Consider the following 13,283-nt stretch of genomic DNA (forward strand, 5'->3'; position numbering starts at 1 on the left):
GAGGGCTCCCAGAGCAGCACTACAGCTCGTTCTGTCCCAGCACGGAACACCAAGTAGCCATCCCTGGGGTGTGATCTCCCCTGGCACTTTGCGTTCCGAGGCAGGAGTGCAAAGAGGCTGGTGCTCAAGGATGCTGGGGGAAGAGAGGGACCTAACAACCACAGCCCAGTCCAGCCCTCTCACTGGCAGTGATGCCATCTGGAGCTTGCGAGCGGAGCCGGGAGCAGAACGCAGCTCTTGAGCTGAGGAGAGGTGCGTGGCTGCTCTTGGGCACAGGGCATCAAAGGGGAGGGACAGGAACCACTCGGCAAAGCTGCAATAAATGGCTGTCGAGGACATTACTGTGCTCCTTAAGTTAATGAGAAGCAAGCGCTGCCAGAAGAAAACATCTCTTATCTGCTTTAGTGCCACAGTGCATCGGCTTCAGCGTAAAATTTACAGAGCTTGAAAATGGGGCATAAACATTATGGGTAAATTTGGCAGAAAATGTGACTGACTCTTATCTGGTCATGAATAAATAATTTTCAATTACCAGCCCAGCCGCTGCTATTATCCCGCACAGGGAACTCCTCTGAAGTTTGTTTTGCACTCGAGCACACACGGCTCTGTAGCACGTGGGTGGCAGGAGAACACCGCGCTCCCGAGCTGCAGGCACGGGGACACACTGTGCTGATCGCCTGCAAACCACACCGAGAGTGACAAAACAAGTGGCTTTCCCCAGCATCCGCAGGATGCGATTCTGCCCTCCCCTCGCCTCCTTTAGAAGGGAGGGATCACATCATTCCCAAGCCAGGCAACGCTGGAAGATGCGGCTGCAGCTGCCACTCGCTTTTGAGGATGGGATCGGTTTAGCTGTGAAATAAGGTTTGTGACCTCCGAGTTGTTCGCTCTGCTGCTAGTCAGCGTAAAATAATGGGCTGCTCTCTGCCAAGCGAGAAAGAGAAGTCTTGTGAGAATAGTGCAGGGCCTTACATGCTGCAAGCACAGATCCAAGGCAGCACAGCAGCCTGAAGGGTAGGAGAACCTGGGCAGGAGGCAGGGGAGCTGCTCTGGACACGTGGGTGCCTGCAGAACCCCATCAAGCAGCCTTGCTCCGGGCATTTTTGCCAGGACAGGACTTACTGGGAGAAGATTCCCCAGAAAAAGCAAGAAGGGATGCATCCTTCAGTCCCCAGGTTGCCACACTCCATCAGCCAGAGTGCAGGTTGAGGGCTCCTAGCTCTCACAAGCCCCACCCTGCTTAGAGTGCCTTCAATTAAAAGGCAGAACTTCATTGATTTCTAATTAAGCCTGTTGTTTCCCTTCCCACACATTCCCCTGTAAACACACTCGGCTAATAATTGAGTTTACTATTCTTTGACAAGCACAGATGATCTTCCATTCACTCCTCTCTCCTAGGGTGGGAAACCATTCTCGGTGCGGTGCACATGGGTGGGAATGAAGCCTTCCTCCTGTCAGCCAGTCACCACAGCTCCACAGGGCAAGGGAGCAGGGCGACAGATGAAACGGGGATGCTCAGGGTGCCAAATTAAATAGGGAGCTGGAGGCTGGAGGAGTATTTTGCAAGTGCTGAGCTGTGAAGATGAGGAGGAGGTCAGCAGCAGCTGAGCAGGGAGGGATGCACAGAGAGTCGAAGGGGACAGAGGGATGGGGCCCTGGGGATGTGTTAGGGCTCTCCGCCAAGGGGATTTGCAGCAGGAGCCATCACCAGTAGCTCAAAGTGTTCTGGATGCGGGGCTGGGAGGGGAACAGAAAGGATGCTGCAGGGCAGGGTGTTTTTGTTTTGAAACGGTGCTGCCTGCAGGAAGGGGCTGAAGGGATGGTTTGGCCGTGGTCTGTGTCTTCTTGTAGAGGGACAAGAAATTTCGTTCGTGCCTGAGCTGGCGTCTGTGCCTTGCTGGGATGTACCACCTGCCAGAAGGGCAGGCTGGTGTCTCTCGGGGATGCTCAATGCACTCAGCCTGCAGCAACGTAGAAAGGGTGGCAGGGTCAGCGCTGTGGACACAACATCCAGGCTGGAGCCCTCACGTGTATCTCATATTTCACCAGGGTGGTTTGCTGTTCGGGGCCCATGGTGACAGGGATGCTCTGGGGACTAGGGATGCTACAAGGGGAAATAGTGCCCATCGTGTATATGTGTATCCACTGTAATGGAGCCAGCGCTGCGGGTTGAGGACCTTGGGCTGGAAGAGATGGGAACTGGTGGGGATGTAGGCTGTACCTCCCTCACCTCAGCTGCCCTTCGAGCAAAGCCTTCTGCAGAGAAACCACCTGCCCTGCTTCACCAGCTGTCCTCCCACCAACCTGTAAATGCCAACCTTCTCTCCACCCAGGCGGAACTCAGGCAGGGGGTGCTGTGAGCACAGCCCCAAATGCCCCATCTTCCCTAGCAGGAGGTAGAGAAAAAAAATCATGGCAGGTGAAAATCACTGCCGTGCAATTGCTGCTTTCTGTCTTCATACCTGGTGCTGCTCCTGCTTCTGTGTCTGGTGGCCTGGCCACCCAAACCACTTCCCACCAGTGGCTCTAGAATTAAAAATAATCCCCTCCTTGACTGTGAATCTTGTGGAGAAGATCCCAAGGTTTATGGCCTCTCTGCTGGAGAGGGACACTGAGAGACGAGGAAATCTAGGTGGCTGGAACCCCACACACCGTGACTCTTTTCTGGTCTTTACCTTTTGGAGGGCAGAGCCCCATTCCTCACCACAAATGCCCCAGCCAGCAGCCAAGCACTGACCCTTTCTTCTCTCCTCCCTGTAGGTAAAGTGTGACCAGTACTGGCCAAGCCGGGGTACAGAAACCTATGGGATGATCCAGGTGACCCTGCTGGAAACAGTTGAGCTGGCAACCTACACCGTCCGCAGCTTTGTATTATACAAGGTATGGTGCTGGTGGGGCTGTTTCTGCTCTAGTTCACAGCCAGTGCCGTGGTGGGGCCCTTCTACCACTGCCTCATGCTGTGGGGTCCGTAGGGAGAGGCCACTGACTGTTCCTGGCTTGACCAAGCGTGTGGCCAGTCCACACGTGGGCCATTTCTCACAGCTGGGCTGCGCTGGGAGACCAACTGCAGGCTGTACGTCCAGCCACCGCTGGATTTTGGCCAGGACACCTGATGCTTTCCTGTATGTATTCAGAGCCTGTGATGGGCCTCAGAGTGGGGCCGTGCTTGCCTCTGGCGAGCGTACATGTAACAGCTGTCCTCCCATTAGAGAGACAACATGGGAAGCAGGGATTTTTAAGTTCTCCTGTCACTAATAATGCAAATGTAGGGGCCTCGCTGATGTGTGCGCATGCCCTTCTCTCCCACCTGCCGCGCACCTCATTAGTGTTTGGAAATCCCTGGGGGCAGCACTAGCAGCAGCACGTCACAGCGATGCGAACAGGCTTTGCAGTGGGCTGAGTCCTGGCTGGAGCACAATGGGGACACGCTCACACCCCAGAAAGGCACCTCAGGCCCCAGCAGTCACCCAGCCAGTCCCACTGCATTGCTGCACGCATCACTCAGCAGCCACACCTGACAGGAGCAGGGCAGCCTCCGCAGACAACAGGGTTCATCAGTCATCCCACAGAGACCCGTGACGCAGAGGAGCAGGGAGGGAACTGGCTGCTGTCACCCTTCCATGCCAAGTGCCCGTTTTTCCGTGAACATGCAGTCAGTACACGGCTGGTCACCCCATGCTCTGCGGAAAGGAGGCTTTCATATTCCCATCAGTCCACTGCACTCTCACAGAGCTGCTCTGCTCTTTCTATCATCTGACTTTCCACAGAGCATCCATGTGTACCGAAGCCTTGCATGATGCCTCTATTTTGCCTCTAATTTTTCAGTGGCAAAAGCCCAACGCACGCATGATCACACACAGCATTACATGCCTGTTGTTACCCAGCCAGCTGGGAACCTTGTTACCCCGTCCGTGGTTTCTCATCCTAGGATGAGACAGTTCTCACACAAAACAACTCTTCTTTGTCTCCAACAGAACGGCTCCAGCGAGAAGCGAGAGCTGCGACAGTTCCAGTTCATGGCTTGGCCTGATCACGGGGTACCGGAATACCCAACCCCAATCCTAGCTTTCCTACGACGGGTCAAGGCCTGTAACCCATCGGATGCTGGGCCCATGGTTGTCCACTGCAGGTAGGACTGTGTGTTTGCAAAGCTGCACCTGGGCACGTGCTTCCTGGCTGCAGGAGCTTTGACCTGCCCAGCTAAAAAGCGGGATCTCCTGTTCCAGCAGGGAGGGTTTCATGCACCATAACCTGCACCACGTGCTTGGGCTGGCAACAGGTCAGTGTCCAGCAATGGTAGAGCAGTTGTGACATTTGCGTTGCTACTGCTTTCTCAGATTAAACGACACTGCCGTATGGAAAGCCTCGGAAAGCACTTTTTCCTGCAAAACTTGCAAGTGCCATTTAAAAATTAAATGGTCTGTGCCCAGCATAAGAAGGTGGTACCTTTCAGAGGTGCATCATGGACAGGCACGCATGCAGTGATGTCTGCAAATATTCATATGTAATATTTACAGCACGACTCTTTCATAGGGTAGGAGGGTAGCTCTTAACCAAAATATTAGTCTACTAAGGCTCCGCATCTTATCCAGACAAGATTTATCTGCACCAGCCGAGTGGGGACTATTACTGAACAAACCACTCCATCATTGCTGTTCCAGCATACGCCTTACCAGCAGTGTTTAATGCTCTTCTTTCATGCTCTGTTTCAGATGGGAGTGGGGTATAATTAACACACAAACAAGCTGTATTAAAGCCCTGTTAAGGATCTGATATGCACCATAAATGAGGAAATGTCTAGCTCCTTATCTCTGCCTGTGTTTACATGTCACGACAGAATATCTGCTGTTTTCAGGGTTCTCCCAGGGTAAGCAGTTTGGGTTTGCCTGCTGTCCTTCCAGCAGATGTAGAGAGGCATCCAGTGCTTGAGGAAAGGGCTTAGCACAGAAGTGCGTCACCTCACCTTTCTGCCTTCCCCTCTAGGGCTGGCTGTCCTCATTTTAAGAGTTAGGCCACAGTAACCCAGGTTAGGGGACAAGCAGGTTTGAAATTATGGGTTTCACTGGCGTTGGGGCACAGCCTGGACTTCAGGTCCTTCTGACTTCATGTACACATACACTGTTGCTCTCCTGCCTGCTAACAAATTTCTCCTTCCCTCGTGGAGGCATTTCCAGACACTGCAGGGACCAGCAGCATGACACTTGCCCACCATATCTTGGGCTGCATCAAGAGGTGTTTAAAAGACGGGTGGATGAGGTGCTGAGGGACATGGATTAGTGATTGATAGGAATGATTGGACTCCATGATCCAGTGGGTCTTTTCCAACCTAGTGATTCTACGAGTCTATGATTCTAAGAGCAGCGTGACCAGCAGGTCAAGGGAGAGGATTCTGCTCCTCTACTCTGCTCTTGTGAGTCCCCACCTGGAGTCCTCAGCACGTGTCTCTCCTTAACTCCTCCTGTCACCTCTTCTTTGGGGCTCAGCTCCTTAGTCCTCAATGTGGGGAGCAGCCTTTACTCCCCTTTTGTGTGCTTTAGATCTGGGTGCTCTCCCAAGCAAGAGCGGAGCTTACATGGTGCCCATAGGAGGCATCTCAGCCCACGTGCTTTGTTCCCGCAGTGCTGGCGTCGGCCGAACTGGTTGCTTCATTGTCATTGACGCCATGCTGGAGCGGATGAAGCATGAGAAAACCGTGGACATCTACGGGCACGTGACGTGCATGCGCTCTCAGCGCAACTACATGGTGCAGACAGAGGACCAGTACATCTTCATCCACGAGGCCTTGCTGGAAGCAGCCACGTGTGGCAATACTGAGGTGCACGCACGCAACCTCTTTGCTCACATCCAGAAGCTGACCCAGGTGCCACCCGGCGAGAGCGTTACTGCGATGGAGCTGGAATTCAAGGTTGGTGAGAGAGCCCCAGCATCCCACTTCCACACAGTCCCCTTGAGCCACACGTCCAGGGGTTGGGAAAGGAGAACCGTGGATCGTTACAGACAGTTATCCTTTTGTGTGTTTCTAAACCAGGTAGGCAGTGATTTAAAATACATTTGAATTGTAAAGCTTGTGTCGGCCACGGTCCCCCCTGGATTGGCAGCTTCTGGGAGGATATAAAAGGCAGATGGATGCGCAGTTCTCAGCAGCACGTTCTGCTCTAGGTTCACAGTGCGGCAGGAGCTGCATCTGAAATCAGATGCAGATCGTGTTAGTGATAATTGATGTTACTGTGAACAACTTGTCTGGAAACGGCTCCAATTTAAATATGTGAGACGTTTATAGTCTCATTTCTTCAATGCTGAACTCTGTTATCGTTTAACCACCTCGACACCAAGCCTCGGTGTCTAGAATTGGTGAAGGCAGTGTTTTTTAAGGCACTGTTTTCAAGAAGCCAAGCCTGCATTTTTCTATCTGTATCGGTGAATGCCTACTGCAGATATTTGTTACAGACTTGGAGATGGAAGTGAACTCATGCAAGGAAATGTAGCTCATGCAGGGAGGCAGCAGACCATGCAGGCTGTGAAATGAACTGCAGCAGCACAGCTTCACCCTGGGGATTCCCTCCACATGACAAAGGAACAGGAAAGGCAAAATATTGACTTTCTGCATAAACTGGGAAGAGCTGAGCAGCTCCATCCTGCTGCTCCACCAGAGCTACTTGTGTCCTGGGCTTGGGGACAGTAGAACCTGCTGCATTAGTATCTCACGGTGACACTTGCCCTGAGAAACCCCTTGAGAGAGCCACAGAACTGGGCTCAACTCTAGCAATTCTGTTCAATGAAAGACAAAAATCTGATGTTTCTCCACGAGACTCTTTAGAATTGTAAGAAAATTTGCCCCTCTCTGTCCCCAGCCAGTGTCCACTGCATGGGCAACCCTGGGGAGGAAGGTGAGGGAGGGCTTCACATGGCTGCATCATTGACCAAAGAGCAACTTTGTCTTTCTGCATGGTGCCTCTTCCACAGACCAGCTGCCACGCACACAGAGAAGAGTGGCTGTGGAGGTGCTGGAGGGAGTCTTTTGGGGAACGAAAAAAAAAAAAAATTAAAGAAAATGGGGAGAAAAAAGGGGGACTTCTGTTTGAATGTCTTTACCAGCAGATCCACGTGTACCATGACTCCAGTTTACAAGACTCAAAGAGAACCATAAAATGTCTCACAGTAACTCAAAATAGATCTTCTTTACCTAAAACTGTCACAATTCTCACATTTTTGTTGGGTTCTTCTGGAGTTAGAAGTAAACAGCAAGACACTTGGAAGATGGAAAGGTTTCTTGCCCTGCTGCCACCAGGCGTGTGTCCCTGGTTCAGCGAGGTGCGCACTTTCATTTCCTGGGGAGATTTGGATGAGACATTAGGAAGAAATGTTTTCCTGCGAGGATGGTGAGGCACTGACCCAGGTTGCCCAGAGAAGCTGTGGCTGCCCCATCCTGGAGGTGTTCAAGGCCGCCTTGGATGAGGTTTTGAGCAACCTGATCCAGTGGGAGGTGTCCAACCCTAACCATTCTATAACTCTATCAAGGCCTGGTCCCCAGCCTCTGTCTCTTGCTCACAGGGGGTGTGTAGCTGTGTGCCCTGAAGGACTCCTGCCTGCCCTGCTGCCAGGATTCTGATTTTGTCCCCAGACTGCTGCATCTCCATCGGGGGTCTGACATATCTCCTCTTCTTTCAGCTGCTGGCCAACTCTAAAGCACATACCTCACGTTTCATCAGTGCCAACCTCCCGTGCAACAAATTCAAGAACCGCCTCGTGAACATCATGCCATACGAGCTGACGAGAGTCTGTCTGCAGCCCATCCGGGGTGTCGAGGGCTCCGATTACATCAACGCCAGCTTCATAGATGGGTACAGGTAAGAGCCACCTTAGGTGCCTGGGCCTACCTGTCCTGCCTGCTTGGGAACTTGGGCACAGCTGCCTTCTCCACTTTATCAAGGTCTGGTCCTAGCTGCCTAGAGGCCTGCTGTGGATCCCTTTGTTGTGTTTTATCTATTTCTATCTTCTTAGATGCTCTAGTGCGTATAGTTAAAGTATGTGAAGACTGCTAGCGAGCGAGCACTGCCAGGCTGGCTTGTATCTCTGTAGGCAGATCCCCACGTGGCTGGGGTGGGAGGCTGTGCTGCCTCCTGCAGAGGTTTATAGGATCTTCTGGTAGGCATTCCCTTGGCATGTGTTTTATATCTGCAGCATCTAACGCAAACCTACCCCTGCCCACTAGCTGTAAGAGCCAGAGGCAGAAGGCTGCTTATACCACATGGCTGATCCAGGCAGCAGCCCAGGGCTCATTGTGTTCCTTGTCTTGATTTTGGGGGGAGCCTGCGGATCCTCAGGCAGGGCTGGTGGTGAACACTATCACCAGGTTCTGCTCCAGGGATACCTTTTAGAAAGCACAAATTGAGAGCTAGTGGGGCAATAACACTTATGGTTTCTGTATCTAACAGCTGGCATCACATTCTCAGATGTTTCAAGTGCCAGGAGAGGAGAATGCAGGGAAACAGCCCGGTGGCCACATCTCTTTCCCAGCCAATCCCCAGACAGTAATCCAGACCAAATCCCAATGACACACAAACAGGCTCATTCCTGTCATCTCTCTGTGCACCATCGCAGTAGGGTCACCCAGCGCAGGAGTGGGAGATGCAGTGACAGATGTGGCACGGTCCCCTTCCAGCCCCCTCTAGCATTTTGGCTCTGCCCAAATGTTTTATATGGCCTGGTGACCTCCCAGGAGCAACAGACGCTGCCAAAGGGAACAGATGCTGGTGCAGGCAGGCCAATGGCTCTGTGCCTCTATCCCTGCTCCAGCAGCTGAGCATAGGAAGGATTCCCTGGGGGAAGGGCTTTGTGGAGACAAGAGTGAGCAGGAAGCAGAAGGGGGACAACCCTGGGAGCATCCCAGCACGGCCAAACCGCGGTGAGCCAGGCTCACTCAGGGTGGGACAGAGTGATGGGGAAGGATGAAAGGGCTGGAGAAGGGCTGTCATGGAGCAGCCTCCGCTCCCTCCGAGCTGTGTGGCTCCAAGCCGTCCAGCACTGCGTCATTAATGTGGCCACCTGCCTGCGTGCCCACCCTGACAACCCGATGTCTGACAGGCGAGCTGCAGCCGCTCTGTCCTGGCTCCAGAGCTGATTAGGAGCGATGCTGTGTTTGCCCCTTGGTGATGCTAGGGAGAGCGAGCTGGCAGCACGGTGGGTGGTACCATTTAATGTGCTACCTACCCCATCCCCGAAAAGTGCTGTTATCTCTTCCCGTCCTTTCCTTTGAACAGAGCAATCTTCTCAGTATTATCTAAAGAGATCAGTTGGCCCAAGGTCCTGCAGACATCACTGTTGCTGCATATTTATTAGCTCTCTTCTTTCGTTCTGCACCCCCACTCCCTGCTTTTTATGATGTCTTATAAATCCACCTTGAAGCAGCCCCTGTCTTCATCCTGCACATTACAGCACGTTCATTAATTTTTAGCACCAGCGGAGAGATGAAATGCTTGATGGGAGGATGCTGCCTCACATCCAACGGGCTCCGGCGCCCCGCAGTGGTAAAGCAGGCAGCCCTTGTGTGACAGGCAAGCCGGGGAACCAGCAAACTGGAGCTGGTCTTTTTCAGAGGCCAAGGCATCAAGGGTGCTTTCTTCAACGTAGGGGCTGGGCAGGGGCAGGTTAAGCTCTGCTTTCACATGGGACGTATTGAGAGATGCTCTGGTTCGCAGTGGGACCAAGGACAAATTTGGAAGCTTGAGAAAAGCTGGCAAAACGGTGTTGGTGTTTTCCACGCTGCCCTAGTTATTTGTTGGCGTGCATGATCCAGACGACCTGATTCAGTTGCTCCGTGTCTTCCCGTGCGGTGGGAGGGACGGTGGGTGCTGCGGAGAGTGAACGTGCAGAAATGCAGGGTGCTGCTGGGATTGTCCCCAAGCAGAGTCTCTCCTTTCAACCTGAGCACGTGCTGGCAGCCTGCTCACATGGAGCTGGGTGCTGACATGGCTCTCAGTGCAGCAGCGCTGGGAACAAGCAGCAGGAAGAGGCTGGGCTGAGGACACTGTCACCCCAGCAAGGACTAGCAGCCTTTCTGTGCCCACTGCGACCGCAGGCAACGCTTAAAAGACCCAGGCTGGGCAGGTTCATCCCTCTCCCAGCATCCATGGGTAGCCTTAGACACGCATCTCCCGCAGCTGCATTGTCCTCCTCACTCCTAGCTGCACAGGGCTCCTGTCTCCAGCTCTCCAGCTCACCCATCCTTGGCAGCAGCCACTGCCCATCTCCCAGGCGCTGGTCTGAGCACCGTTTTCTTTGTCACAGGCAGCAGAAGGCCTACATCGCCACGCAGGGACCACTGGCTGAGACCACAGAGGATTTCTGGCGGATGCTCTGGGAGCACAACTCCACCATCGTGGTGATGTTGACCAAGCTGCGTGAGATGGGCCGGGTATGAATCCTGCTGTGGGGAGAAGGGGGCTATGTGGCAGCTCTCCACAGGCGTGACCCTCTTCACCCAGAGGGTGGTGGAGCACTGGAACAGCTTCTCAGGGAAGCGGTCATAGCGCCAAGCCTGACGATATTCAAGATGCATTTGGACAACACCCTCAGACACATGGTGTGAATGTTGGATTGTCCTATGCAGGGACAGGAGTTGGACTTGATGATCCTTGTGGGTCCCTTCCCACTCAGGACAGTCTATGATTCTATGTTCCTGTGATGAATTAACATAACATAATATTTCTTTGCAAATACAAACATAAAAAGGATGAGAGAATTTACCTCTGTCCTTAACTTCCTGCCGCTGCTGAGATCATTCTCCATCCTACCTGGAAATACAGAGCTCTTACAGGGAACTGCACTGACCTCTCATCAGCCTGTCAGAAGCTCACTGACCAGATAATGCAGAGTAGCTGAAGGCAATGGATTATCTACCCAGTAACTCAGAATACATTTGCATTGAGGTTTATGCTATCTACACACCTGGCCTGACAATACCGTTAGATCATGGCCTCGAGTTGCACCAGGGGAGGTTTGGATCGGTTGTTAGGAAAAATTTCTTTACTGAAGGAGTGGTGAAGCACTTGAACAGGCTGCCCAGGGAAGTGGTGAATCTTCATCCCTAGACGTGTTCAAAAAATTTGTAGAGGTAGCACTTGGGGACATAGTTTAGTAGTCACGGTAGCGTTGGGCTGATGGTTGGACTGGATGATCTTAGGGTCTTTTCCAACATTTATGATTCTATGACCATTCTGCTCACCTCAGTCTGTCCCCAGCAGCAGACAGGTCTGTTCTATGGGACAGCTTCCTGCTGGCCTGTCCCGTGGCTGACCCTGTGGCCTCACAACCACCTTCCATGCTTCCAGGGATCGGGAGGGAGGAATGACAGCTTGTAGGTGCTAATGTCTCACTGTGTTCCTCATCCACAGGAGAAGTGCCATCAGTACTGGCCTGCAGAACGCTCTGCCCGGTACCAGTACTTCGTGGTGGACCCCATGGCAGAGTACAACATGCCACAATACATCCTCCGGGAGTTCAAGGTGACGGATGCCAGGGTGAGTGCAACTTCTGGCTCCTCAGCTCCCCCGCACTTCTGCACCACCTCTGCCCTGCCCCAGCCAGCCAAGGGAGCGTGCAGCCGCTACTGAATGGACCAGAAAGCAAGGAGTTGCCTTGCACTGCAGGTAGAAGGGGCTGCTGCCCCCTCACCACAAGCTTCTTCCTTGCCAGCTGTGTCAGCCCCGGTGAGGAGCTCGCTGATCCCTGTCAGCACCACCCCCTGCCTGGCCTGTGCTGCACACTTGGGTGAGCATTTAACATGGACTTCCCTGCACCTGGAGTCCCCGTGTGCAGCATCTGACCGGGCGCAGGACCCCTGTGTGACAGCAGGCACGGTCCTGGGGTGGAGCTGGACCCCAAACAGGACCAGGGCAGTGACCCAGCAGACCCTGCAGGGGCCCAAAGCCCTGCTCAGCTCAGCCGCTCTGGGATGAACAGGAGAGAGCAGAGGCAGACTCTCTCTTTTCATTCGGTAAAAGATCTGCCTGGGCTCATCTGTGGCCTCTGCACCCTCTCACCTGACTTGAGGAAGCAGGTCAGCAGCACCAGTGCTGAGGGGAGCAAGATCAGCCCCTCTTGCTGTTTCCTCACCCTCGGTTCAGTGAGGGGATTAAGACATGGACTTCAGTCTGATGGATCAAAGACCCTTTACTGAGTTAGCTGTTTCTTTATATACCCTTTTGGGTTACATAACAGGCTGTCCATGAGGCTTCCTACAGTATATTATTGGCTAAAGGTAGCTGTCCATAAGGCTATTACTAACATATTATTGGCTAAGCAACTAAAAATAAAAAAATAAGTTACACTAAAATTAACTATGTTAATATTTTTCTTCTTTTGTTTTTCTCTCAGTTGGTACTTGTTCCCACCCAACTAGCTCTTGTTTATCAGAAGGCTGTCTCTTCTCAGCTCTCTGTTTCAAGGTCTTGTCGGAGCTGCTCGATATCAACAAGGCCTACAGCATCGAGTCCTTCTTCCCTGTAAAATGTCTCCACAGTTCCAGTCTAACATTCCTGTCTCCACAGGACGGCCAGTCACGGACCATCCGCCAGTTCCAGTTCACAGACTGGCCTGAGCAGGGAGTGCCAAAGACAGGAGAGGGCTTCATTGACTTCATTGGGCAGGTGCACAAGACCAAGGAGCAGTTCGGGCAGGACGGGCCCATCACGGTGCACTGCAGGTGAGTGGAGACAGATCAGCACCCACCTCTGCCTTCATCAGAGAGCCTCAGTTTGTGCCAGGGGAGGTTTAGATTGGATATTAGGAAAAAATTCTTTATCAGAAGAGTAGTGAAGCATTGGAAAAGGCTACCCAAGGAAGTGGTGGAGTCTCTTTTCCGAGAGGTGTTCAAAAGCTGTGTAGAGGTGGCAGTTTATGACATGGTTTAGTAGGCACGGTGGTGTTGGGCTGATGATTGGATTGGATGATCTTAGAAGTCTTTTCCCACCTTAATGATTCTATGATTCTACATCTCCTACCTCACTAAGCCTGGCAGCTGCCAGCTTCCCTGTGCTTGGTGCTCCTTCTGCCATACGACTGGCAAGAGGCAAGGAGGGAATGAGGAGGCAGCAACGTCCACGGGTGCCACAGGCATCCTTTTGGCCAGGTGACCAGGTTAGCCCTGCGCCTTGATGGTGCTGATTTGTAGCTCCTTGGAAGAGTCCTTGTGCAGGGCAGGTTGACACGGCAAGGGAGAATTGGGAGTCCTCATGAGGCTGAGAGGGCACCTCTGGCTGGCAGTGTCCTGGTGGGTGACTTCT

The 13,283-nt window shown here is 52.8% G+C and overlaps 1 protein-coding gene across 17 annotated transcripts in view; it reads left to right on the forward strand.

Annotated features, from left to right (window-relative positions):
* PTPRF (protein tyrosine phosphatase receptor type F) overlaps nucleotides 1-13,283 on the forward strand; it is a 394,608-nt gene that overhangs the window by 379,276 nt on the left and 2,049 nt on the right. For all 17 annotated transcript variants that reach the window (XM_069862928.1, XM_069862935.1, XM_069862941.1 and 14 more), the window contains 7 exons: nucleotides 2,761-2,880; nucleotides 3,975-4,129; nucleotides 5,620-5,905; nucleotides 7,669-7,847; nucleotides 10,288-10,414; nucleotides 11,394-11,519; nucleotides 12,549-12,703. In XM_069862928.1, the coding sequence (XP_069719029.1) occupies nucleotides 2,761-2,880; nucleotides 3,975-4,129; nucleotides 5,620-5,905; nucleotides 7,669-7,847; nucleotides 10,288-10,414; nucleotides 11,394-11,519; nucleotides 12,549-12,703 (1,148 nt within the window). The remainder of the gene's footprint in view (nucleotides 1-2,760; nucleotides 2,881-3,974; nucleotides 4,130-5,619; nucleotides 5,906-7,668; nucleotides 7,848-10,287; nucleotides 10,415-11,393; nucleotides 11,520-12,548; nucleotides 12,704-13,283) is intronic.

The sequence above is a fragment of the Phaenicophaeus curvirostris genome, chromosome 8, assembly GCF_032191515.1.
Source record: "Phaenicophaeus curvirostris isolate KB17595 chromosome 8, BPBGC_Pcur_1.0, whole genome shotgun sequence".
In the NCBI taxonomy this organism is placed as follows: Eukaryota; Metazoa; Chordata; class Aves; order Cuculiformes; family Cuculidae; genus Phaenicophaeus; species Phaenicophaeus curvirostris.